The following is a 27,001-nucleotide window of genomic DNA, read 5'->3' as shown; positions in this document are numbered from 1 at the left end:
CAACTGAGAATTTTCCCTTATGCTACAAGGTACTGATGAGACAGTGTCACACATACAGGGCTTGTCTCCAGATATATTTTATGTGCATATATATCTATATATAAATAAAAGCTTGAATTTACTGATTGTCAATTAACTCTAAGGAATTAAAACGTATGTAAAGGCTAGCCTGGATCCTGCTACATTGTTCTAGACTACAAATGTTTGTATTGTACTGTAGGCTGATCTCTAATGGAAAAAACTGTAGTGTAGTTGTCAGGTTACCGGAGTTTAAGGGAAGCAGCCAGGTCACTGCTGCGCCAATGGGGGCGGGGTGTTTGCCCCAAAAGAGGGTACAAAGAGGGCCATGTAAGGTGTCAAATGAAAGCTTACTATCTACTGAGTCTATATATTCTATTCATGTAATTGTATAATATCTGTGTGTGGTGCTATAAACATGTACTCTGTATGGATACTAGAAGTTTTTCTGTATGTGGTTGAGCAATGGGCTCAGCCTATGAACATGCTAATTAGCAAGGCTCCAGGGACAATAGATCTCTTAGGTACCAGAGACTCACCTGGGAAGGAATCTAGGTGCTTGGCCAGAGACCATGTGACTCTCTCCAGCTTGGAAGAAACCAGGGGGAGATATAAATATGCCACGTGGCATCCTCAAATTATACAAGGGGAGGGAGGGGGAATAAAAAGGGGAGGGTGATAATTTTGGAGTAGTTGTACCAAACCAGCATGAAAAATTCAAACAGAATTCAAAGTATACATTGTTTTGTTTTTTGCCTTTTTATAAAACAAAGGTTTAAAGCTCCTGTTAAATTAAAGCCTTCTACATCAACATTAACTAACCTATTATGACAAGCTCAGATGTAGTAATTGTACATCTTTATAGTACCTTTCATTCTAAGAGATCCCAAAGTGCTTTACAAATCTACAGTAAAAAGGTATTATTAATTTGGTGGCAGTCTGTCCATACATCCCTTACTCAGGAAAACAATCATATATTAAAGTGCTTTTCTGAATCAGGTCCTCAAACACCTAGTCATACATGTGTACAACAACAAACTTCAAGCAAGGGATGTAGGTCTTTTAACTGGAAATATCAAGTATGTACCGGAATACCTCTTCAGCCATTCAATTGCAGCAATTGTGCCCTGTCAAACAGCACAGTCACAAAGCAGTTTAGGAGAGGAAACAAATCCTAATTTAGCTTACCTAAAATACAGGGAGGTAGAACGCAACTGCCCAATTTTGGTCAGTGCATCAGATTTAAATACCTTTAACACCTATGTGAAGTGCCCAGAAATTTTTAATGGCCCAAAGTGGTCAACACCTTTGTTTTTATCTCCTATTTGTAAGGGAAATCTACTGCTACACAATATTTCCCAATGCCATGTTGGGCATCAATTTACTAGCAAGAACTCCTTGGTGTTCTTTAAATTTCTTATTCAAATAAGCAAGTGCCTATGTAATTCAACCCTGCTTACTTGTGAGGGATTGTCTACAGCAGGGCTACTCAACTTTGGAAACCCCAAGGGACAAAATGATAGTCAAAGCACATGCCAAGGGCGGCAACTTAAGGGTGATTGCATGTCCGTGCAAATATATATGCAAATAGCTTCTTTCACACCGACGAGGCATGAATAACAAAGCACTCCCCACAATGCCCCGGTGTTCCCAGCACCTCCTCTCTGGTGGCGAGAACACTAACACCCTGTACCCTTCTGTTCCCGCTTGGGTCTTTCAATGCTCACCCTGCCTGGGAGATGCCTCGCCATTGCGAAGCATGTTCCTGGTAGAGGCCATGTTCAAAGGATCCCACCCACAGGCTGCATGTTGAGCCCCATGTAAACCCAAACCACACTGTAGGCCACAAACAAATGGGCTGCAGGCAGTCCATGGGCCGTGTATTGAGTTGCGCTGGTCTACAGGATAAAAGTTTATCTGATGCCTAGTATTGGAATTCCAATTTTAAATCAAATCATTTCACCACATAACCAGTATTCCTCCATTTCTTACCACTTATTTCCAACTCCGCCCAATTTGATTTCTTTCCATTGGCTGCTTCCTCTGAGGACATAATTGTGTACATCCTCCGTGGATCAGGTGGATCGTACTTTTCTTTGGGCATTCCTGTTGAAAAGCACAGAAAAATACCACTTTGTTACATTATTCCATTTAACAAACATATTATCTTTGTTCTAAAGAACATTCCTCGTTTCAAGAGCTACTTTAATACAGAGAATATGTCCTGATATTTAGATAATACATGTAATTATTTCATCTGGGACAAATCTTACTGTGTCATGTCACAAACCAAGGGGGAGAAAAAGTGTTGCCAGAAAGAACACAGGCGATTACAACCTAGAACAATAGCAAAAGGTGGCCCAGTCTACACATCCAGTCTGCACATCCTTATTATGGATGCTCTGAAATCAGATGAAGAATGTCCGATATTGATTTAACTTAATTAGTTAACAAAACTGATTATACAGCTGCCCCCGAGTTGCGAACGGTTGAGTTACGACAGTTCGCACTTACGACCAAAGCTCCCATGGAGCAGTCGTAAAGACGATCCCCGAGTTACGAACGCAACCCATGCTTACGAACAATGCGGTCGCGTGTAACTCAATGGGGTCCGAGTTACGAACAGCTCGGGTTACGGCCAAGTGTTTGGTCCGTAACTCGTTCGTAACTCGGAGAGAGGCGGTACAGTAAAAGCTCTGTTATCCAACATGTCTGCGGAATGGGGAGTGCCAGTTAATCAAATATTCTTCTTAACAGAGTTATACTTTACCAATGGAATACCATTTTTCAAGGAATTAGAGTACAATTAAATGAATAAAATATAAAATAGTATAGAGGTACGCTCAAATCCAGTATAAGTGCTGTACTGCAGAGGGGTGGTTTCTTGAAGCACTTAGGTATATACACGTAAAGTTTTCTATATAGTAGGTTATGACACCTCATATCCCTATGGGCAGCACATGGTGTTCAACTAGATTACTAACAATACACTTAACACAAACTATACAGAAGATAATTTAATATTTCTTTAATAATTCAGAAGGTACTTCAGGATCTTGCAGGGCCTCAGGGTCATCATTATCAACATCAATTATCATTGTAGATGTAGAAGGTGTAGGAGATTGGGCTGAATAGGTAATCACCCAATGACATATCCTGAAAGCTACTTTTTTGACTAAATCCCTGATATTAGCTTGCTGACTTGTCTTCTGCCTCTTTTCCATAAAAATAGAGCACAGAATATTCAACTGCATAATGTGCTGGGCAGTATACCAGTCCCAGTTATTAGACTGAAGATTTGTATTTGAAGATATCAGAAATGCTGTTTAATTGAGTGCTAGATAACAGAGCTTTTATAGTGTTTAGTTAACAAGTGATGCAATTTTTGTGCTTACACCAGGCCTGCTAAGGATGTGGGGGTTTACAAAGATGAACCAGTGTTCAGGAGCTATCGTACCACATGCTAACCCTCCCGTCAAACCCACAAAGCCTGCTAGAGCCTGGGTATTGCTAGAATGCAGTGAAACGGTCTTGTTACAGAAGGCAGGATTAGAAAGTTCCTCGGTATTTTGGCTTGTATAAATAGAAATATGTTTAAACAAGACAACTCAAAAATAGTCATCTTGTTCTCTCAGGTTTAACAACTACTAAGCACATATAGCTGAGATAACTGATGCCAATATCTACTCCTATTACTCACTTCCTTTTTTTAATTATATCACTATACTCTTTTAAAGACTGCTTTAAAGCAGCCTGCTTTAACATTTGTTAAAGTATTAAGTAGCCCACCCAAAAAAGGGGGGGGAGACACATTCAAACAGTGTTATATTATGCAATTTTCAGAGCTGGCTGATAGACCATTTATGAAGATGCTTGCACTTACTCATTTTCAAGAACTATTAGCAACAACAGTTTCTCATAATAATTATTAATTGGAATGGAATGAGAATCATTAATACACAAGTTACCAGAATGCTATTTTCTCTGCACATTTAGAAATAACCACAGTACCCATCCATGCCAGAGAAGGGGTAAGTTTTTTCTCCTTTTAAATTCATTTATGTTTGCAAAAGTACCTTTTGAAATCTGAACCATTACATATTGCCTGCCTGAATATGAAAAGATAATTAATGATGACACAGGAGTTCTTCCATCCATCTCAACAGGTATTAATCCTGAAAATTTTCAACAGATTTTTTTTTTTAAATCCAACACTAGCTGCATCACTCCTCACTACACACAAATCTCTCTAGGGTGTTTATCCATTTTCATTACATCCTCTGGTATGTACTGAGGACAGGACTGTAGGTAAGCTGTTTGCTGACAAGAACTGATGCATTAAAGAACACTTATTCCCTCCACAAATATCAAACTATTAGGGTCCCCTTCACAATCCCTCCCCCAAAAAGGAAGGAAAGAGAAGCACATCCTCTTTGGTTTCAAAATCCCACACTACATCCTAGATTTATCTAACTCTTGCCCAGATCCTGGTCCCCAGAAAGGTACACATTCCTTTTTTTGTAAAATCAGATCAGTCCTAGCATTCTAGCTTATTTTATTACCAAAACAAGCTGCACAAATATTTAACTGATTTCAGTTAAAAAGATACTTTCTAATGTTACTTGAAATTTATGCAGAAGTTCCAAGGTGCAGCAAAATTGTCCATGGCACCCTGCATAAATCAGGTCAAGTAGTTTCACGGAGAATTAATGTACCACCTCTCTCAATGAGCATGCATCCATTCCTTGCAACATCATTATTAAATAGTTAACTGCCCGTAGTACTCTGCTCTTTTACAACATAAAAACATAGCAGTTTCTGCCTCAAGAAGCCCATCATCTAAACCAGGGGTGGGGAACCTTTGGCCCTCGGGCTGAATCCAGTGCATGGCTTGTGTTGATCTAGCTAGTGAGGCTTGGGGCTCGGCATCCCCGCACACCCAGCAGCGTGAGCCAGCAATGGTACTCCAGACAAACGGGGGACACTGTGGCTGGAATGCCAGCACTGGGTCCCGGCTACACGTGGGGAGAAACCCTGACCTTCAAGCACCCAATAAGGGCAAGCTGGGGCCACATCCAGCCTGCAGGCTCTGTGCGTTACAGGGAAGTATTCCCGGCAGGCACCACCTCTGTAATTCCCATTTAAAAGCTGGCTCCCCACAAGCACCAGCTCCTACCGCTCCCTTCCCCCCCATATGTAAATATGTATCAGATGAAATTTTCAGCTGATACACATTTACACAAATAAATGCATTTTAACGTCCCTAGTCATGACCCACCTCAGGCCTTTGCAAGTCTGAAGTCCAAGCCCCAAGCTCCACTACCCAGAGCTAAGCTTACATGCCTGCCCCCCGCTTCTCCCTCCCTCCTCCCCCCCCCCCACACACACACCAGAAGCCCCTGGGCTTCAGCTTTGGCCCCTCTACCTGGAGTAGCGGGATTCATGAAGGCTCAGGTTTTGGTTCCCCCTTCAGGGATCATGTAGTATTTTGTGTTCTCAGAAAGGGATCACAGTGCAATGAAGTTTGAGAACCACTGTACTAGACAATGATTCTTCAACCTACTTTTATCTTCTTTCACTCAGCAAGTAAGACCCCAAAATCCTGGTAAAGCGTCTAGTACATAAAGAATCCAGCTATTGGAGAGTCTGCAGCAGCAGAAGACTCTCTTGAACCTTTTGTTCTACTTGATAATGATCCAACCAGGGAGATTGATGCATGTTCATTTTCATCATATGGAGTTAGAGTACACCAGCAGAAGGTTGATTTTCTTTTTTGGTGGTCCCTCAGATTTTGGAAGGTACTTCAGATTCTTAAACCTTGCCTTGAGTAATGTTGCTATCTTTAGAAATCCCACATTGGTACCTTCTTTGCATTTTGTCAAATTGACTGTGAAAGCATTCTTACAACAAACATGTGCAAGGCCATCATCCAAGCCTGTTATCACATGAAATGTATTGCAGAATGCGGGTAAAACAGAGCAGGAGACATACAATTCTCCCTCAAGAAATTCAGTCACAAATTTAATGAATGCATATTTTTAAAGCACATCATCAGCATAGAAGCATGTCCTCTGGGTAGCCGAAGCGTGAAAGGGGCATATGAATGTCTGGCATAGCTGAACATAAATACCTTGCAATGTCAGCTACAAAAGTGCCATGTGAACACCTGCTCTCACTTTCTAGTGATGCTGTAAATTAGAAGCAGGAAGCAGTACCTTCCGTCAACGTAAACAAACTTCTTTGTCTTAGCGATTGGCAGAACATGAAATAGGACTGAGCAGACATATAGGCTGTAAAATTTGTCATTGTTTTGTTTATGGCAGCAGTTATGTAACAAAAAAAAAAATCTACAACTGAAAGCTACCTTTTCCTGGTTAAAAGACTGCACACTTCAGTATTGTGTGAGGAACTGAAAACTGATTATCTTTTGTTTATCATTTTTATAGTGATAGACCCTTCCCCTTGATCACTGTTTTTGGTTAACGCACTATTTATTTTGGAATTCTAAAAAACAAATGCTTGGCTGTTTTGTTGTTGTTATATATAGCTATCTAGGAGTTTAGTTTATATCAGCTTATTATCGGATATCTGCTTAGCAAACCTATGAATAAAATAACTTCTAAACATGGTGTTAAGATGAAGAGGGTATAATTGTACTTGTTTTATTAAATAAAATTATTTAAAAAAATTGAACTATTGATAACATTTGGGGGGGGAATCCTCAAATTTTGATATTAACCATCTCATGTGTCAAGGACTGAAATCTGGCATACAAGTTATTTATTCAAACCAAGATCTTTTACAATCTTTCTGCCCATCCCCAGAAACACGCAAATTATATACACACACACATCCATCATGGGGGCGGGGGGGAAGTTACAAACCTTAGGTTTGCTCCTTAACGTTTATTAAACATGTTAGAATATTTAAATAAAGGAAACTGCTAACAAGGCAATAATATATTAGTAAATTCTATCTGTATAGTACATTAGTTGAGTGGTCAGTTAACATACTGAATTTTCAAAACAAAACTATAAGAGCCCTTTACAGTGAATAAATCTCTCTTTCTTAAGGAAATGCCTTCTGAGGTATTAAGATCTGATAAGTCACAAAGTTGCCAAAAATGTTTCAAATATATGAAAAAATTAAAATTTATGTTGTTATTGTAGAAGTATGTATTTCTAAGTATTTCTTAGTTGTCTGAGATAAGGCAATGCATAAAGAACCACACTGATGATTTGTTCAAAATTAAGTTTAGAAGTTAATTCATTTAGATCATGGGTTCCCAAACTGGGGGGCATGAAGAAATCCCAGGGGGGTGCGAGGTGACCCAGCCACATACACCCTGGTCAATCCCACCCCAAGTTTTGCTGCTTATTTTGGGGAGGGAGGGTTTCTCAAAAATCAAAAAGGGGGCATGATGCCAAAAAGTTTGGGAACCACTGATTTTAGATGTTACTAATCTGAGGAAAAAAATCACAGACTGTGAACAAGGATGTTATACTGACCTTGTACCCCCCACAATTCTCAGTATTACATTAGCTGAATACAGAATTATTCGATAATAAGTCTTAACATCCTTCCACAAAAACAGTAAGTCTTAAAGGAAATTTTAACATATGACCAACTATTATGACCTAGCAAAGTAATACATAGTATTAAAGGTAATTGAAATTATTTTTGTTAAATAAAAATAAATGTTCTGTGATGAGAAGCATGTAAAGGCACTGGCATATGACAACATAGTTACCACTGAACAAATCTATCTACAAGAACGAGAAAAGTCCATTATCCTTTACACAAATTCTGTGGGGCTGTAACTTTTAAAAATTCTCATTTAGTATTCCTTAAAATGGGATGGAATTTTTCAGACAGTGTAAAACTGAAGTGATGTTTATGTAATCATTACTGTCAATGTTGTTCACTGAAATGAAATAATTAAAATCTAACATGGGAACTCAATAGTCCCTTGCTAAAAAATAAACGTGAGGTGAAAGTTGCTCAGTCAAACAACCTTTTAGTTATTATATTCAGTGTAGTAAACCCAGGGCCTAACACTAATCAAAAAAACTTTAAATGTCAAAAAGTTATAAATGTTATGCCTTTCAAGTATACAAGTACAATATGAAACATTCTAACACTTTATTTAAAAGATTACTTCACATTGCATGAGGCTTTGTCTATAATAGCTCTTTCATCATTTTGTTGTTCAGAGGTATGAAAAACAGCTCTCCGTACAACAAAAAAATTAACAACAAGCGTGAGTGTGGACTGTGCTTTATCAGAGGACCATATTCCCAGAGATGCTACTGCCCCTCACTGGAGATGGTTTTATTTTGGTTCCCAGGAGTGCTCTTTCCCAGTGATAATGAACAGCTAAACATCACACCTTACAATGGCATGGATGCCATTGCAAGGTTTTCAGTGTAGTCACAGTCTAAAAATATTAAAACAGCAAAGCAGTTTCACACAAAACTAGCACTCTTCCTCTTTACCAAAGTATTTTATTTGTATTTTATTTATCAATTTATCCTAAAGGGTTATTTAAGCCAGTTTGGCTTCTCCAATGAGACTGAGATTTTGTATCACTGATTCCACAGAAAACACGCTCAGTTTACAAGAAAGAGAGGAAGGTTAAGGTGGAGATGTGCAAGCTAAAATATGCTTTCGTTCATGGCACCTCTCCCACCACATTTCCTGCTGTGGGTATGCACAGGTGTAACTGACTAGTCTTATATCCGGAACTTGTTTATAAATAAGTCTATTGATGCATGAGAATGAATAGAAACTAGATCATTCTCTTGTACCTACAGGCACTAAGTAAGGCTAAGAGGATGAAAAATTACTCACTTATATGCTTAATTTAATGGATAAACCAAAACAACACACACACACCAAGCAGATCTTCTAAACAAAGAGATGTCATTCTTATTGTCCATAGTGAATTTTCAGAATTGTACTTTTTATCTAAAGAGGACTAGAATCCTGACTGTTAATGTTCTAATTTTAAACTAAGTCAATTTCAAATAAATGGTGCCTTTCCAACAAACTGCCCTCCTTGTACCTAGGTTTTTCTGACCACAGCTAATGTGTTATTTAAAATTTTATAGCTCAGTGTACCAAAATATCTATTTGGCAGCTTGAGATTCTTGCAACTTGTCAACAGATGTATAGTTTGAGGTTTTGATAATCTTATGCTTTGCACATGTGACCTTGAATTGTATGCCAGGTGTATTTCTACACATACTATATATTACAGGGATAGGGTACCTTGTTCTATAGTTGTAAAATCTTTAAACATCTTTGCTTGTCTGTAGAAATCAATTACATAATTCAAGGAATTTTTTTTAGCAGAGCCACACTAAGCTACCTATCTTGTTAGCACTAAAGAATTAAATAGGGGTCACTGTAGTGAGAGCTTACTATTCATTTTTACAAAATATACATCACAGTACAGTTACTAATACTTTAAAAATCTCAGTGAAACTAATTTACAATTATCAAAATAGAACAGTTTGTCAATATAAAATGCATTCTTTGCCTGATGTTTCACTTGATCATTTGAAATGGTTCTATTTATTACTGTAGAACCTTGTTTATTCTCTCTCACACTCACGCAAATATACATATTACACTCCCACAAAAATACTAAAAGAACATTTGAGTTGCCAAGTCAAACACTCAGAATTTAGGAAATGTTAGAATTAAGAACGTCCATGCAACCTTTACTTGGCCCAGTTATGTAACGTGCTATCTTGGAAGTTATCTACTATATATTTGAGTGTGCCTGTCAGTCCAGTCGTCCGTTTGTTCAAGAACTCCTCCTAAACTGTAAGAGGTAGGAATGCCAAATTTGATATACAGCTTCCTCTTATAACTTAAAGCAGGGTAAAGGTTTGGCCGTGTCAGGAAAACAGGATGTGCCTAAAACAGGACTGTTTCTCAGAAAGTCATACAAAAAAGAGAGAGAATCACCAGCCAAGTAAAAGGAGCTGGCTGGGGCGCACACACACCCCCAATGTGGGTCTGCCCTAGCCCCGAGCCTTCCACACACACACCTCAGCACCATTTAGGGAAGGTGGAGTAGAAGATGCTCCCCTCGCATCCCCAATTTGTATAGGAGCATTGCTGACTTCTCCCCTTCGCCAGGCAGCAAGGGGAAAGTGAACAGTTGCTGCATTCTTCACTGTGGCACACAGGTGGCAGACAAACTTGGACCTGCCCCAGTTGAGGGACATGTACCCCTCCCACACTGTGCCTGCTGGTGCTGCAGTGACTATTGAGAGACGCTTTCCACCTGGCTCTAAGCTGCTACGATGAGAGGGGGCCGAGGAAATCCTCTGTCCCCAGAGCAGCCTGCATACTGAACCCCTCATCCCTAGCCCCACCTCAGAGCAATGATTTAAATTAAGCATGTACAGTTTCATTTTATTTTCCAAAGACAAAAATTAATTGAGTTAAGGATCCAAGAAACACCAAGTAAATCTTCTAGTTTAAATATAAGGAATATCATACAAAATATCTACAAAAGATTTGTAATTTGGCAAGACCCAATCCTGATGATGTGCATGTATGGGTAATATTTAAGGAATACTATATTTATGTTCAAAATATGCTTTATGGACTAGGAATAGAAATTAGTCACCAGAAGGTGATGTATCCTCAGGGATGGGCCGTTCAAGCAAGAATGAGTTGTCACTCCTCCCTTATCAGCAGGTGAGGTAACGCAAGGCTCAAAGGACTAGCTTTGCTTCCTCTCAAAACTATGCATGGAAAACCATCAGAGGCACAACTGAGTGATTAAAACCTCTTGCAGGTGAAAAGGGAACATTACAGACAGAACTTCATACTGACTGTGAATAGAACCCAAAGGCTACTTCAGAATAGAACCAAAGGCTTCTTGCAGTATTACACAGAAGGGACAGAAGCACTATGGAGCCATTCATTAGGTATACACAAGAGCAGGTTAGACAGGCATCTGTCAGGGATGATCTAGATCGGGGTGGGCAATAACTGTTGATCGGGGGGCCACTCCAAGGGCTGCACTCTTCCAAGATATTAATGGAGATGGTGTGGGATCTGGGAAGGAGTTTGTGTGAAGGAGGGAGTTGAGACCTGGAACATGGGTAGAGGAGGGGGGTGCAAGGTCTGCGAGGAGTTATGGGTACAGAAGGGGGACAAAGAGTTGGGGGAGGGCTAGGTGCCAGAGGCAGGCTGTGGCTGGAAAACACTTACTTAGGAAGCTCCTGGCCAGCAGTCCTGCCCGTCCCTGTCTTCATTGCCTCTGCACCAGCTGACTCTGAATGCTGCGAACCCAGAATGGGGAGGGGTACATCATGTGCTGCCTGTCCTGCCAACAAGCAGCTCACATTGTCTGGAAACCGGCCAATGGGAGCTGCAAGATTTTGCAGCAGCAGTGGAATCCTCTCTTCCCCTCTCCTGGCTCACAGCATTCAGAGAGCTGCCCTGAGCACAAGGTGGGGGTGGGGTAGCCAGAGAGCCTGGTGGAGGTACCAGCAAGCTGGATTCAGTACACAAGCTGTATTTTGCCCACTCCTGCTTGGTTCTGCCATGAGGGCAGGGGACTGGATTTGATGACCTCTCAAGGTCCCTTCCAGTTCTAGTATTCTATGATTCACTAAGGAAATGTCATGGGGAATCTGGATGCTTTTATGAAGTTTTGGGTCTTGCTCTGCAAAACACTAAAGTTCTAGGGGAAAGCATACTTTATTAACTATTGGTAAGTGTAGACACAGGTTTGCAGCCTATGATGTTTTTACTGAACGCTTCTGTTTCCATTCATTTTCTTTCATTTCTAGTTAAATTTTTATTGGCTCTTATAATAAAACAGTAGGTGGTTTACTTATGTGCTCACAATTGTTGTGTGGTTTAAGGTAAAACTGGAATACTCTGCACCTTTGGGTGCAGAAGATCTGGAATTTCTCAGTAGACAGTGTCAGGGGCTGGATATTACAGGAGTACAATTCAAAGGCACTAAAGTGCACTTACTGTTAAACTACGAGGTGAACGTAGGACAGACATTGTCTAGGGGGGAAAGCGCTGTCTCCATGGGGGGCAGGGAAGGCAGAACCACAGCAGGGACCTGGCATGAGCCAGGACTTAGCTGTCCCAGCTTGTGCCTGGTCCCAGATCACTGCAGGCTCTTACTATATTTAAAAAGCAGAGCCGCAGCGGTCCCAGAGCCAGCGCAAGTCAAGACTGCTCAGTTCTGACTCACACTACCCCCGGATATAACCCCCTTATTAACTTATCGAATAAATCAGTGGAAATTCCATCGGCTACTCAATTATTGAATAATCAGTGGAAATTCCATCGGCTACTCAATTAGCTTACTAACACTATTCAACATCCCTAATAGGAACTTCATGGAAGAGACAGGAATGAAAGCCTTTCTAAACAACTGGATTCTATCTTCCTTAACTACGCGTCCATCCTTTTTCTATCTGCAATCCTGCCTCATTCACTATGTATCTTCCAATTCCTGTCAAACGTTGACAGAGGTACCACAGAAAACAAAATAATTCTCTACAAAACCTTGATTAATTCCAAGAGCATGCTCCATCATGTGCACCTACTAAGGGACTATCTGGTACCAGTAGCAGGTAGTTGTGTTCTGAGGACCAGCCACTAGAAGAGAACAAGACATATTTTGCCAGTGGGTTTCATAAGTATTTCCTGATGGAACAAGATTAGAGGCAAAACTTCTGGGTTCAGGAGGAACCCATGCTCTATTGTGTTCAAAATCTGTCGCTATCCGCCATTGCATCTAATCAACCCTTTGTGCTTCTGTCTCGCCACCTTCTGTTCCTACCCAGTTTCCTATAAACCAGGTTCTTTCCTCTGACTTGCGCAATTTTCCCTACCCCCTTCCTCACTCCTTTCCATTCCAGAAAAGCAGATTTCTCTCTGATGCCAGCTATGATGCCCAATGCCACAGCAACTTCTGGCTGCCTAGAAGAGCAACTGCAGGGAAATTCTTGCGCCAAAATGGTGCATACACAGTATGGTGGCAAATAGGATGAAATCTTGGGAGATTTTACCTACCAAACTAACAAAAAACAACAACAAATGGTCTGGTAGCACTTTATAGACTAACAAAACATGTAGATGGTATCATGAGCTTTTGTGGGCACAGCCCACTTCTTCCTCCTACAACATAATGTTTAATTTACTTAGATAAAATCTGCGGCTTGATTTTTCATAAATGCTCACACTAGCAATTCTGACTGAAGTTAATTCACAATCTCAGGTTCTTAACACCTCTGAAAATTAAGCCATTAATATTTGTGGAAGGAGCTGGACTGTATTGGAGAGTGAAGTCCTGAATGTATTCCATTCACAGATCAGTTGTACTACAGTACTCTGCTGCCCAACAATGTCTGAAACCTTTAGGACTGATCTCTGAGACTTTTTACTTATAGGGTTGACATTCTCAATATACATTCAATTGTTTCTGCTAGGATGGCAGCAGAAAAGGGCGTAATGAATATTCATTATTGAGTGACTATGCTGTAGTGTGAATGGCTAACCACAAAGAGCTAGAATAAGAACCAGAAACTCATTTCATATGACCTACAAAAAGTTCACATGGCAGCTTTAGCTTACAACTAACCTATGCCAGATGAAACCAGTGATTTAGGGAAGGAAAACTGCAGGAAGGATTCTGTCTGCCACAGTTCCTGGCCTCTCCTGAGGGAGAGTACATGTCTGGGGGGAGGGCATGGTTCCCAGCCTCTCCTCTGGAGGTGGGGCTTTCCTCCGGCAGAGGAAGAGGCAGAGGCAGAGAGAGAGAGAGAGAGTTTGTGTCTCTGTGTAGACTGTAGTTCCCCGCCTCTCCTTGGGGGCTCTCTCCTCTGGGGAGGAAACGGTGGTCCACAGTTTCTGGCCCCACTGTTTCTTGGGGGTGCTGACCTGCCCTGCCAGCCCCTAGCGTGGTCCCAAGAGGGGTGGACAAGCATGGCAGCAGGGCCAATGGGCAGCAGGGCTTCCCACTCTGTCCGGCACTGTCTAGGACAGGGGGGCCATTTACTTGGGCCGGTGGCTGGCAATATGGCAAGCCCTGATCCCACCTGGCCACTTTGTTGATGGTGTAGCCACTCCCTTGTGGTCACTCTGTACGATAGTCGTCCGCTCAGTCTCCTCCTTTTCCATGTTATGGAAAACAATAGAATTCCATGCACATCCCATTTTCCTGGCACAACCTAACTTAAATCAAGGTCAGGATTTGGTGAAAAGGAAGCTACATACCAAATCTGGTAGTCCTAGCTCTACCATTTAGGAGGAGTTCTTGAACAAACAGACTTGCAGACAGATGGTCTCACTGACAGACCCATAAATCTCTAAAATAAACATATAGATAAAAGACCTGAAAGGTTGTGTCAAGTTTCTGCTTGTTGTTTACATTTCTGACTGGTTTCAACTATGGCATCCCCTCATGGCCTGCCAAGACACAACTCACCTAGCTGTGGGTGTCTGCTGGTACATGTCCATGTCCCAAGTCAAAGCAGCAGTGCTTTAGCTCTCTGGCCAAGTCACGCTTCAGTCCCCAACCCTTCCAGGATGGTAAAGGCCAAAGGAATTCAGAAACCACATCTCAGAACAGGGTCATCCAAGGGACTCCACCATTCTACTTAAGGTTTGCCTTCAAACAGTCTATGCTTCTGTCAATGCCCCACAAACTGGTCATCAATTCTAGAAGAAGCTTATCAGGCCAGCAAGCTAGCTTAGTTTCTGGTCTGCAGTTGAATTAGGTCTCCTCTTTTTAACTTGCTTCTCCATGTCTGACATATGTTGCAGATGCAGCAGAGTGGGGCAATCTGGGGCCACAAGCTCTCCTTAACCCTTTGGTTGCTGGCGTAGGACCTATCTGTCCCTTCACACATTATAAAACCTGATCTTTTTTACTCTGGAAGACTCTGGTTACTGGAAAACTAGTGAAACACAACAAGATGAAGAAAGATGAGCAGTTAAGAATTGGAGAAATTAAGTCAGACAACTTAATTTTGTTTTTGTTGCTAGCTATAAGACCAATGGCTTATTAGCACTACAGAGAAATATCTGTCAAAGGTTCAACATCACCATTACCTCCATTAAGGAGTGACTTCAAAGTACCCCAAATCTCTTGAAAAAAGTGCTCCAACAAAACCACGGAGGACCACGTCTGATTACTATTGGTATTTCCAAGATTAAAAAAAACAAAACAAAAAAACCCAGAACACACACATCCCACAACAAAAACCCACAACTTTTGAAAACCAAACAAATCTCCCAGGCCTCAACATTACAAAGATGAAAAAAGGGACAAGCACACATTATAAAAATCCTCTGAATGCCTCTGTTAAGAGATTATATTAGTAATCACAATAGGGATGTGAACGACTAGTTGACTAGTCTCCCCTCCCTTCCCCCTCTGCCACTATCAGAAAGAGGCAACAGGGGAGGGGGAGAGAAGTGGGGGTAATTCAAAGTGGCAGCACCACATGAAGCCTGGGACCAGCTGGGGTGTCCCTAGGCTACACGTGGCATTTCAAAGTGGCAGTGCCACACGGAGCCCGGGATCAGCAGGGGACTTCCCCGCTGACCCTGGGCTCCATGCAGCACTGCCGCTTTGAAAGGCCGTGGGGCGACCAGCCTCAGGCTCCTTGCAGCGTTTCAAAATGGTAACACTGCCTGGAGCCCAGAGTCAGCAGGGGAATCCCCAGTTGATCCTGGGCTCCACGTGGCACTGCCGCTTTGAAATGCTACGAGGAGCCTGGGGACACTGCAGCTGGACCAGAGTTCCCCCACAATGTTTCAAAGCAGCAGCGCTGCATGGAGCCTGGGGTCAGTTCGGAAGTCTCTTGCTGACCCAGGGCTCCACGTGGCACTTTCGCCTTTGAAGTGTAGCAACAGCCCTAGGACTAAATCACCATGTGATTATGTTTAATATTAGCATTTGTTCAATATTTGTATTTGTAATACGAATAGCTGGTTTTCTGAGGTGAATCAGATATTGTATGGCAACAGCAAGTCCACAAAGACCATTAATACTTACTATCACAGCTGAAAATTGTATGTTTTATTCTTAGGAATAATTGCTTTAAATATTTTCCTTTAGTTATAATTCTCTATTTGCAGCTAAACAATCATTCTTATAATCAAATGTGATGTCAATGGCTTGTAGCATCAAATACAAGATGAAATATTCCTATCAGAAACAGCTCAAGTATATATTGCTAGGAATACATTTTTCAAAAATGTCCCAAGGCAGCAGCAGTTCCTTTAAATTGCTCTTAATATATCAAGATTTTGTGGGGTTACATATTGAAAGTAAGCATTTTCAGATGAGCCTACTCACATAAGAGCATTGGTAAGTTAGCTGACATGATAAAGCTGAAATGGATAGCTGACATGAAAAAGCAAGAATGTCTTGCTAGTTAATCTCCACCATCTTATTCTTTTCTTTTTTCATTCCCTTGCAGAAGGTCTTTGTATCAATAGTGCATTTGTAGGGGCACAACCTTTTAGGGAATTCAATCTCACATTAAAAAATAGCTAAGAACTGATTTTTTTTCTTCAGTACAACAGTAGAAGGGTTGTCAATATTGGAACTCTAAACAGCACAGTTTTAACCTCACAAATCTGTCCAAAAAAGCATAATTTTTTATAAGTTTGTGTACAAAAGCTCAATGAAATCAAACCAGATCATGCAATCCAGAAAATGTATACATGTGAATTAAATGTACGGATGCTTAAAATGTGCAAACTATTATTTATGGCTCCAGTGGCAATATTCAAGATCCCCTGGTCATGAACCAGAATCCCCAATTTAGACACTGTATGAACAAAGAACAAAAAGACAACCCTTCATCAGAGGGCTCACAATCTAAGAAATGACAAGATAAAACATTCAATACAGACCAGCACAAGAAAATAATGAAACAATACTGGCCAGCATGACAATCAGTCGTCACAACAAATTAGCCACCTAATCATTAAGTATTTTGTAGGCAAAGCAGAGTTCTGAGTGCAGATTTAAAGAAGAGGCAGTACTGTGGGGCTACGTCTAGACTGGCCCCTTCTTCGGAAGAGGCATGCTAATTTCTAACTTTGGAATAGGGAAATCCGCGGGGGATTTAAATATCCCCCGCAGGATTTAAATAAACATGGCCGCCCCTTGGGGAAAAGCCGGAAAAGAGCGTCCAGACTGGCGCGATCCTCCGGAATAAAGCCCTTTTCCGGAGGATCTCTTATTCCGGAGGATCGCGCCAGTCTGGACGCTCTTTTCCGGCTTTTCCCCAAGCCGGGAAAAAAAGGGGTGGCCATGTTTATTTAAATCCCGCGGGGGATATTTAAATATCCCCCGCGGATTTCCCTATTCCAAAGTTAGAAATTAGCATGCCTCTTCCGAAGAAGGGGCCAGTGTAGACACAGCCTGGATGTTTACAGAGAGCTCCTCCCATGTCTGAGGGACAGCATGGGAGAAAGCACAATGATCTTTTCTGAAAATTGAAGTAGCAGGCGATGACAGCTAGTATCACTGGCTGATTGTAGGAGGAAATTAACATCTCAGTAGCATGTGATATATGGTAAGTCGCAAGGGGATTGTACAATAGGCCTTAAAAGTGAAGAGCTTATATTTGATGCAATGCAGAAAGGGAAGACAGTGGGGGAATGCAGAAAGAGTGGAGACATGATCAAGCTGGGAAAGTTATATGTGCAGCAGTATTTTGAATGCATTTGAGCACAACAAAATTGCATTTAGTTGTCAAGGATAGAATAGAAGTTGTTTACTATAACTGAAAAAAGAAATTATGACAATCTGCATAAGAGTTTCAGTTGTGCAAATGGAAAGGAAAGGCCACATTTTAGAGATGTTATGCAGAAAGACTGGTAAAATTTAGATACAGTTTGGATTGGAGGAGCTAGAGAGGGCTGAGTCAAAGATGACACACAGATTATGGGCCTGAATGACAGGGAGCTTGGTGGTGTTATGCACAATGATAGAGACAAGAGGGAAAGAAGCAGAAAAATTTTGGAGAAAGATTAGGAGCACCATTTTGTCCACACTGATTAAGCTGATGGCTGAACATCTACAAAGATGTCAGAGAAACAGCCTGAGATTTTAGTTTACATCAAAGACAAAAGATCTGGATAGAGACAGAGCATAGAACAAAGTTCATCATAGAGATTATAGCTGATCCTGTGTTTGCAGATCAGATTATTGATTCAAGGTGCAGGGAGGAGAATAACAGGTAACCAAATACGATGCTCTGTGGTCAAAAGTCCCATTGAATTTTAGGTGGTTGGAAAGGATCCTCCAAAGGATACACTGGAGGAGCCAGAGAGGTAGCAGAACCAAGTGAGAATTGAGTCTCAGAAGCCAAGCAAGAACAAGGTATCATAAATAAGAATCTGATAAATTAAGAGCATAGGAACAGCCATTCTATGAAAAACCAAAGTTCCACCTTTCCAATAGTAACGAACACCAGGTGTCCCAGAAGGAATGAACAAACTGGGGAAGGCTTGGGCTCTATTATAACATTCTTCAATGACATTAGTGATCTTTCCTGAATTACACTCATTGTTACTTGAAAGTAAAAGCAAACACAAAAAACAGTGAATAAAGTACACAGTGTCATCCAAATATAAAAGGGCAAAATTAAAAGAAACAAGATGTTATTTTTTATCATGGGTCTGTCTGTATAATACAAGGCTATACATTTACTATAGAACTTACTATATAAATGAGCAAATTATATGTATGAGCAAATTTTCATTACTTTTTACTGTATAAACCCTCATACTAGCTAAAGATTACACCAGAAAATGAGTGATGATTCACATTAGATACAGTAGCTCTCATTAAACACTGATGTTGGAAGCTCAAACAAGACAGTTCACTGATGGAAATTCTGCAAACCTGTCACTTTGGTAACTCAGCTGTTTCCCATGTAATCCAAACTTTCATTTGAAAGCAGGTTCCAGCTCTTTCTGTTGCAAAAATAAGCCTACCTTGCATCAACAATAAGGCCTTGTCTTTAATACAGTGGGCCATTAACCTAAGTTATGCAACTTCAGCTACGTGAATAACGTAAGTGAAGCCAATGTACTTAGGTCTGCTTACCACTATTTTCATCACAGTAGGTCAACAACTGACTCTCTCCCACTGACTCCGCTTACTCTTCTCATTTTGATGGAGTACCGGAGTCAATGGGAGAGCTCTCTGGAGTCAATTTATTAGGGTTGCCAGTTGGTTTCAGAAAAAAATACTGATCAACAAACTGAACCACACCAGGAAAAAGTTTGTTAAGCCAAAAAAGGACCCCGAGAGTTGTTAAGCCAAAAAAAACCAAAACACTGTGGCCCCTTTAAAAAACACGTGGTGAGGCTTTCTGGCCCTAATACTCCTTATAAAATGAGGTTTAAGGGTTATTTCGAAAGAAAGGTTTTTTTCTCGAAATAACCATGTCTACACAGCATTTATCATCTCAAAACAGGGTATTTCGAAATAGCGCCCGGACGTGATTATGCAAATGAAGCACGGGAAATTCAAATCCGCACTTCATTTGCAATTTCGCTCAGCTGCATTTGCATTCCTCTCTTGAAAGAGGAATGCAGTATAGACATACCCTTAGATATTACATTTATTCCCCACCCCATCCCCATGTCCAGACAAAACCCTTTCACATATATGGCGTTTTAAGCCTGGACTGACTGGTTCATCTGGGGCAAAAGCAGGACTTTCACTCTGGTTGGTGACCTGCTCATTGTGGTGATGACACAAGGTAAATCATCTAGGTACTGACTTCTCAAGCGAAGGGATGGAATCGTGTAGTTGCTTAACCGATAAGCAAAAGCTTATCGGTTAATGCTATAAACTACACGCATTCCCCTTTCTTCCTCCACTTCCCCCACACCCAAGTAAATTTTTTAGAAGGCTGGCCAGTAGCTCAGCTCAATCCTGACTCATGCTGGGTCCGGGACCAACCCACAGTGCAGCTTTGCATTTAAAATATATTAGGACCTGGGTGGGAAGGCTGCTTGGCTCAGTTCCAGCTCACAAAGGGTCCGGGAGCTCAGACCGCCGCTAAACAGGGGCTGCTATCTCTCTACAAGAGGTAGCAGCACAGGGCAACAGGCAGCCAGTCCTCCCCTCATGGACCAGCTCCCACCTGCCATCCTGTGCTGCTGTCTCTGATACAGAGGCAGCAGCACAGACTGGCAGGGGGCTCCTTGGGAGTAAGGCTGGAGTGCACTGACTGCTGGGCCCACCCCCGGGGACTATAGAATAGTCGACTAACCAATAGGAATTCATGAGGTTACTCGACTAGTCAATTAACCGATATTTAACATCCTGGCCCCAGTGTCTTCCTACAATTTCCCCCTCATCATGTGTCCAGGAGGACAGACCAGTTATCCTACAATTCACTGATTAAGAATCACAAGGTGGGTCAGATTACTGATATGGGGGAACATGCCCACAGAACTCTGAGTGATGCACACAGGTGACGGCAGCAAGAATGAGGACACAGTAACTCAAGCATGATTTTACAACATGGCCACTCACACCTAGGGTAAATTAAACAGTGGACTCGGACCCAAGCGCCAATCACATGAATTAATTTTATAGTGAAGATATACCAAATACTGTAGTACTTTTGCCTTAAGCACATTTTACAGAAATCTATCCCCATACAAATAGCAGTAGCAAGTGTGAAGTAAGGCCCTTCCCCAGTCCTATATTCACAACTACGGATGTTACATTTAGATTAATTAGCTAATTGAATATCGATGCAATTTGCATCAACTATTCAATTATTCGATAGGGGCGTCTCCGCCTTACACTTCAAAGGAAAAAGTGCTGCAGGGAGCATGGGGCCAGTGGAGGACTGCTTGAGTCCCCCACGGGTCCAATGTTCCCCACAGTGTTTCAAAGTGGCAACGCCGCATGGAACCCAGGTTCAGCTGGGGGCTGAGTCCCCAGCTGACCCTGGGCTCTATGCAGCCCTGCTGCTATGAAACACCACATGCAGCCCAGCATCAGGCTCAATGTAGCGTTTCAAAGTGTCAGAGCCTCATGGAGTGGGGGAGTCCCCAGTTGACCCCAGGTTTCAGGAAAGGGCCATGCAGAACCCAGGGTCAGCTGGCCAGTGCAGTGTAGAGGCATGCAGTGTAGCATGGAGCCCGAGGTCAGCGTGGGGACTGAGTCCCCTGCTGATCTCGGACTCCATGGCTTTGAAATGTACAAGAGCCCCTTCTGGGGACTCTTGTGCATTTCAAAGCAGACACTCGCCTGCAGACTGGAGTCAGTGGGACTTCCCGCTGGCCCGGGCTGTACACAGAGTTCCGCATTCCTCCTTTGAAATGTACAAGAACCCCAGCAGGGGCTCTTGTACATTTCAAAGGAAAAATGCGGAAGTGCCTAAATGCCTAGTCAATTAACCACATTTTAACATTCTTAGTTAAGACCCCTGAAAATTAGCCTCCTTTAAAGGAAGGTAAATCTGCAGCAACTTTGGAGAATGCCTTTTATACATTATATTCAAAAAGACTACTTGTGTGCTCAGGACCAATATCTAAACGTCACCATACCTTTTGGGATGTTTTGTAGCACTTGCCTTGCATTAAAAAGTTATTCGGTGGGGCTCAATAGGTTGAGTTTCTTCTACTTAAATCTTCATTTCACCCATTCCCCAAGAAAGTATTTTAAAAATTATACTAAAGTAGAAGACTGTTCTTGTTTTCTATGTCCCTTTTCTTGCTGTCATTTTTAGTTTTATTTTACAAGCTCCCACTTTGTGTAGTAAATGCACTGTGGTTCATTACTTCCAGTCTAGACCATGAGAAAAAGTGAAATGGCACTGTTACAAAATGTCACTCAAATTATAATTTTAACACCAAAATCTCTAATATTCAGAGTACAGAACTGGTAAACTTCAGCAATCTGAATACCAGCCAACAAAAAAAGCCCAAATCTTTGAAAACAAGTATTCTCAGTTAAGAGCTTCATCCAATTTGAGAACAGGAATAAGAGTTCCTTGATGTTAGGAGATGTGGTTATTTGGTTTGGCTACCTTCCTGAGAACTATTTTTGTTAACGGAACTGATAGCCAAAGATCTCCCCTAAATTAAGCAACTCCCTCGGATATTTCTCTCCTTTCTCAAACTGCATTTATGTCCTTTTCTCTCCATTATCTCATCTAATTTCAAGACTTTGTTTCAATCATGTTCCCCCTTTGTCTCTTCACCTTTAAAAAGGAAAGTGGGAAGTTAATCTTCCAGAACCTTTTGTTTTCTCTCAGTTCAAAAAATATTATACCCTAGCAGTTCTCCTTCAAGGCAAAGGAGCCTGATTTCAGGTATTTCCAGGATCCAACACCACTTCTTTATTTGGCCAGAGTCCCATAATCACTGAAATGCAGGACTGGAAAGAATCTAAATAGGTCATTCAGTCCAATTTCCTACACTGCGTCAGGTCTACCTATTAATCTAGATTATATCTGACAGTATTTTGTCTAATCTATTCTTTAAAACCTTCAATGACAGATTCTGCAATCTTCAAGGTAACTTGTTCTCATGCTTCCCTATCCTTACCATTATGAAGCTTTTCCTACTGTCTAACCCAACTTTCCCTTGTTGCTACCAGTAAATGAAATTCATGTAATCTTAATCTGATTATTGTTGTTGTTCCTATGTACTCTACTGAAGCAGCACAAGTGCAATGCCTCTAAAAAAAATTCCTTATGGAAAAACCTAACCACCACAAAAGTATGAGAAAATGCAAGGTTGCTTTTATCTCATTTAGAGTTTGAAACCTCAGAATATAATTTACTCAAGAAACTTCTGTCAAGTATCTCTAATACAAACCTGGTCAGTAGTCTAACGGTATCCCTTCTGATAATTGTTTAACAGATTTTTCTATCACCTAGCATTTTGACATCTTACGGTCTCTTCATTTAATAACTTCATCAGTAATGCTTCCTCTTTCTCCTTATTAGGTGGTATCAAAATTAGAATTGTACATGGCCATCAATACAAAACCACAAGTTTCAATTCTCTTCTTGCTGAACAAGGCCTGGTCTTCACTTAAACTTAGATCAAACTAACTGTGCCAGATAGGGAGCATGAAAAATTAACACCATTGATAGATGTAGTTAAGTTCTAGGATAGACACTGCAAGGTTGACAAAATAAATCTTCTGTTGATCTAGTTATCAGCTCTCAAAGGGTGGATTCACTACAGCAGTGCAAAAACCCTTTACCTCACTGTAGCTAGGTGTCTACATTACAGCATTGTCATGGTAGCACTTGGACTGTAGACATAACCCAGTGCAGTAATTTATATTCACTTACAGCATTGCATTAGGAGTTCAAAATGGCATACAACGGCAAAACCTAAAGGAATCTATCCTTGTTTCTTGAAAACAAGTTTAGAATATGATTAGTTATGTACAAATAGTGATTTGTTTTTTCTACACTAAAATGTACACGCTTCCTTACAATTGCATATAAACTAATGCAGCTAATTTCTTTCCAAAGTAAAGATTCTTAAAGATTTATAACGGATTGTGTAAAGTACTTAAAATCTAATTGAAGTCAACTGCAATGAGCCATCAGCATCTACTGAAAGCCACAGAGCCCAGCTCGGTGAGGGCCCAGAAAACCTGTTCTTAGCGTTAAGTCTAGATTGTTTTCAATGGGGGTGGCTCTTACTCACTCAGCACAACTTTAAGCCTTGTTCAGCAGCTTTCATAAAGTCTGATACACTCAGAATCCAATCAGATACCTATTAAAAATGGTCCATACCTCATTCCTCCAAAGAATGCTATGTTCCCTACTAGATTTTTCTAGAACCCTAGTGGCTTTGAGTCACTTTTATCTTTAAAGGCCTTCTACAGGAAAGCAAATACAGATGCTATTCTCAATAAAATCAAGCCTGCAGGGAACATCCTACCAATTTCCCATCTGATATTTCCTTCAATACAAAAATCCAGAATGCAAATTCTATAATTGGAAAAAAAAAAAAAAAAAAAGTACCACCTTTTCCCCAAAAAGGCTCTAGAGCCATTATTTCCTCTAAATCAGGGGCGGGGAACCTTTTTTGGATTAGGGGCAACTGACCCACAGACAAAAATTAGTCAAGGGGCCGCACACAAGTAAGAAGAAAAGTGAGAAGCCCCTGATTGAGGAGAAAGACATTCCCCATATTCCCCTTGCACACCAGAGCCCAGTGGGGCCTAGGCTAATACTGTACATTTTGTGTGCTCCAGCGGGTGGGTGGCTGGGGGGGAGGGGCTGGAGCACCAGTGCAGGCTCCCTAATGCTGAGCCTCAGGAGCCCGATTGAGGCAAGCCGGGGGCCGCATTCCCCCCCCCCCCCCCCCCCGGGCCTGAGGATCCCCACCCCTGCTCTAAATTGAAAGGGTAGTGTTTTAGAGTCTTACAAACTAAAAGATAAAATCTCTTGAAGCTTGGAACTTCTGAAAAACTCCTAAAAATGTATTTACTGTGGTATTACTGGTGCCAGGATAGGCCAGTTTTCATGTTTCCTGTGAGCCAGTTTTGTCCCCAGCTTAGACTGCAGCAGCCACGTTGCACCTAGATTATATAGCTCAAATTGGACTCTGCAGGGTGCAAAACAGCTGAGGTGCAGATTTGCTTCAGCCACACCACTTCCCTTCTTCACATGTCCTCTCTATCTCAGAACATCCCTTGCACCTGGGGCTGTTGAAGAAGGCAGCTTTGCAGCTGGGCATACAATACTACTATATTGGGGGTATTCTCCAGGCAGACCATATGCCTGTCCCGTACCGCCCACCTGGCGTAAAGAGGATTCACGGTAATAACTAACACAGCTCCAAAGGAATGTCTACACTGCAGTTAAAAACATACTGGTGACCTGTGTTCGCTGTCTCAGATTCACGGGAATGTTTAAATGGAGTCGAGATGACTGGGCAGAAGTCCGAGCTCGAATGTATACATGATAATTAAACAGATAATTAAACAGTCCGAGTCAGCTGGCATGGGTCAGCTGCAGATATCTGCAGTGCAGACATATCCAAAAAAAACCCTATGCTTATCTCTCCTGTGAGCTGTTAAATGCATATGTCTATACAAAGCTGTTCAGCCTAAAAATTCTAAGATGCCCTGGATTCTTAGTGTTATTAGGCAGCAAGTTTCAATGTATTCTAAGGACCCATCTGCTCTGGGCCAGGAAGACTATGCAAGCAATGTTTCATCCCTCTTCTATCAAACCAACTTTCTACTACGGCCGTGTTCTCAAACTTCATTGCACTGAAGTTGGACAATAAAAATTACAGGTAGTCCCCGAGTTACGCGGATCCGACTTATGTCGGATCCGCAGTTACGAATGGGGATTTTCTCGCCCCAGAGGACTCGAGCGGCGGGACGCCTGGTCCCGCCACCCGCCTCCTCTGGGGCGAGAAAAGCTGCTCCCCGTCTCCCTGGTCTGCTGCGGGAGCCAGAGAGTTGCTCTGCCCCAGGCTTCCTGGTATTAGCTGCTGATCAGTTTCAGCAGCAGCTGACTTGGGGACACCTGGGGTTCTTAAGTTGAATCTGTATGTAAGTCAGAACTGGTGTCCAGATTCAGCGGCTGAATCTGGATGCCAGTTCCGACTTACATACAGATTCAACTTAAGAACAAATCTACAGTCCCTATCTTGTACGTAACCCGGGGACTGCCTGTACTACACAACCCCGAGAGAGAGGACTGAAGCCTGAACCAGCCTGAGCCCCTCAGTGTAGGGGCCAAAGCTGAAGCCTCAGAGTTTCAGCCTAGGCAGGAGGCCCCTAACCTGAATCCCAATGCCCAGGGCTGAAGCCCTCAGTCTTTGGTCCCAGGTCCCAGCAGATCTAAGCCACTCGGAGGTCCCAACCCAGTTAGACAACTACTGTATTAGAGTCTGGTCAGCTAACATTAAACCCCCTAGACCACAGCATTGTTTCTAAACATGCTTCCAACACAATGTTCTATCCTTGTGTCCTTACTTGTGGTTCTAGTAAAGACTTGTGATTTTGATATACATTTTCCCCCTATTTACCCTGACAAACATTTAACTGAGTTGCCATGCTGTTTCCAAATATTTCTGCTGAGCATGAGTGTACCTAGATGATTAGAGTAGCTATAGACATCTTAATTTTCAACAATGGTATATATAACGATACTTCTAGTTAAAGATATTGTATATGATAAATACCTAAAGTTTTAAAGTTGTCTTGAAATAATATTATTGTTATTGTGGGAGCGACAGTAACCCCCAGTCATGATCAGAGGCTCCCTTATGGTAAGTATTGTAGAAAAATATTGGAAGACACAGTCCTTGCATAAAAAAATCATAATATTAAGTGCACAAAGTATGTCTCTCTTACAAAAGTAATCCAAAGAGCTGAACAGAATTTCTTGAAACTTAAAAAAAAGGGCATATTTGAGACTAACCATGAGCATTAAAAGCTGGAAATCATAGGAAAAATCTAAGTGAAAAGGAGGGTTATAATGACAATTCCCCAACCTGACTGCAATCCCAATTCTTATCCTTTAGACTGTCAAATGAGGTGGCATGAGTAGAAATCAATTAACCTATTGATTTTTATATGGACTAGCTCAAAGCAAATTCCATTTATATTTGGGCTAAGTATTGAATAATTCTTTCTTTCTACCCAATCAAGTTAATCACAGTATACGTGCACTATATTTGACATTTAAATGTCAAGACCCCTTTTTTGTATTCTTTACACATCTGCAAAATGAGTTTGCCTGAGTAAGGAGTTCAGACTTTGACCATAAAGCAGCTCATCTGCCTAAGAACAACTCACTAAATAGTTACAAATATGTACATAAAAGCCTGTATCAGGTGGCCAAACTTACTGTTCGAGCCACATATGACAATCTTCAGAAGTTTGAGACAGGACATATCTGCTGGGGCTTGAGCCTTCAGCCCTGCAGGAGGTGCCTACTGGGGCTCA

The 27,001-nt window shown here is 41.5% G+C and overlaps 1 protein-coding gene across 3 annotated transcripts in view; it reads right to left on the bottom strand.

The window, feature by feature from the left end:
* The window catches only part of CNOT6 (CCR4-NOT transcription complex subunit 6), a 75,972-nt gene that overhangs the window by 37,501 nt on the left and 11,470 nt on the right, over nt 1-27,001 (bottom strand). For all 3 annotated transcript variants that reach the window (XM_075900500.1, XM_075900499.1, XM_075900498.1), the window contains one exon: nt 2,011-2,124. In XM_075900500.1, coding sequence (XP_075756615.1) covers nt 2,011-2,122 — 112 coding nt within the window. In that variant the 5' untranslated portion in view covers nt 2,123-2,124. The remainder of the gene's footprint in view (nt 1-2,010; nt 2,125-27,001) is intronic.

Source organism: Pelodiscus sinensis, chromosome 17 (assembly GCF_049634645.1).
Source record: "Pelodiscus sinensis isolate JC-2024 chromosome 17, ASM4963464v1, whole genome shotgun sequence".
Classification (NCBI taxonomy): domain Eukaryota; kingdom Metazoa; phylum Chordata; order Testudines; family Trionychidae; genus Pelodiscus; species Pelodiscus sinensis.
Note: the sequence above shows the minus strand (reverse complement) of the source record. Positions and strands in the feature narration are given on the sequence as shown.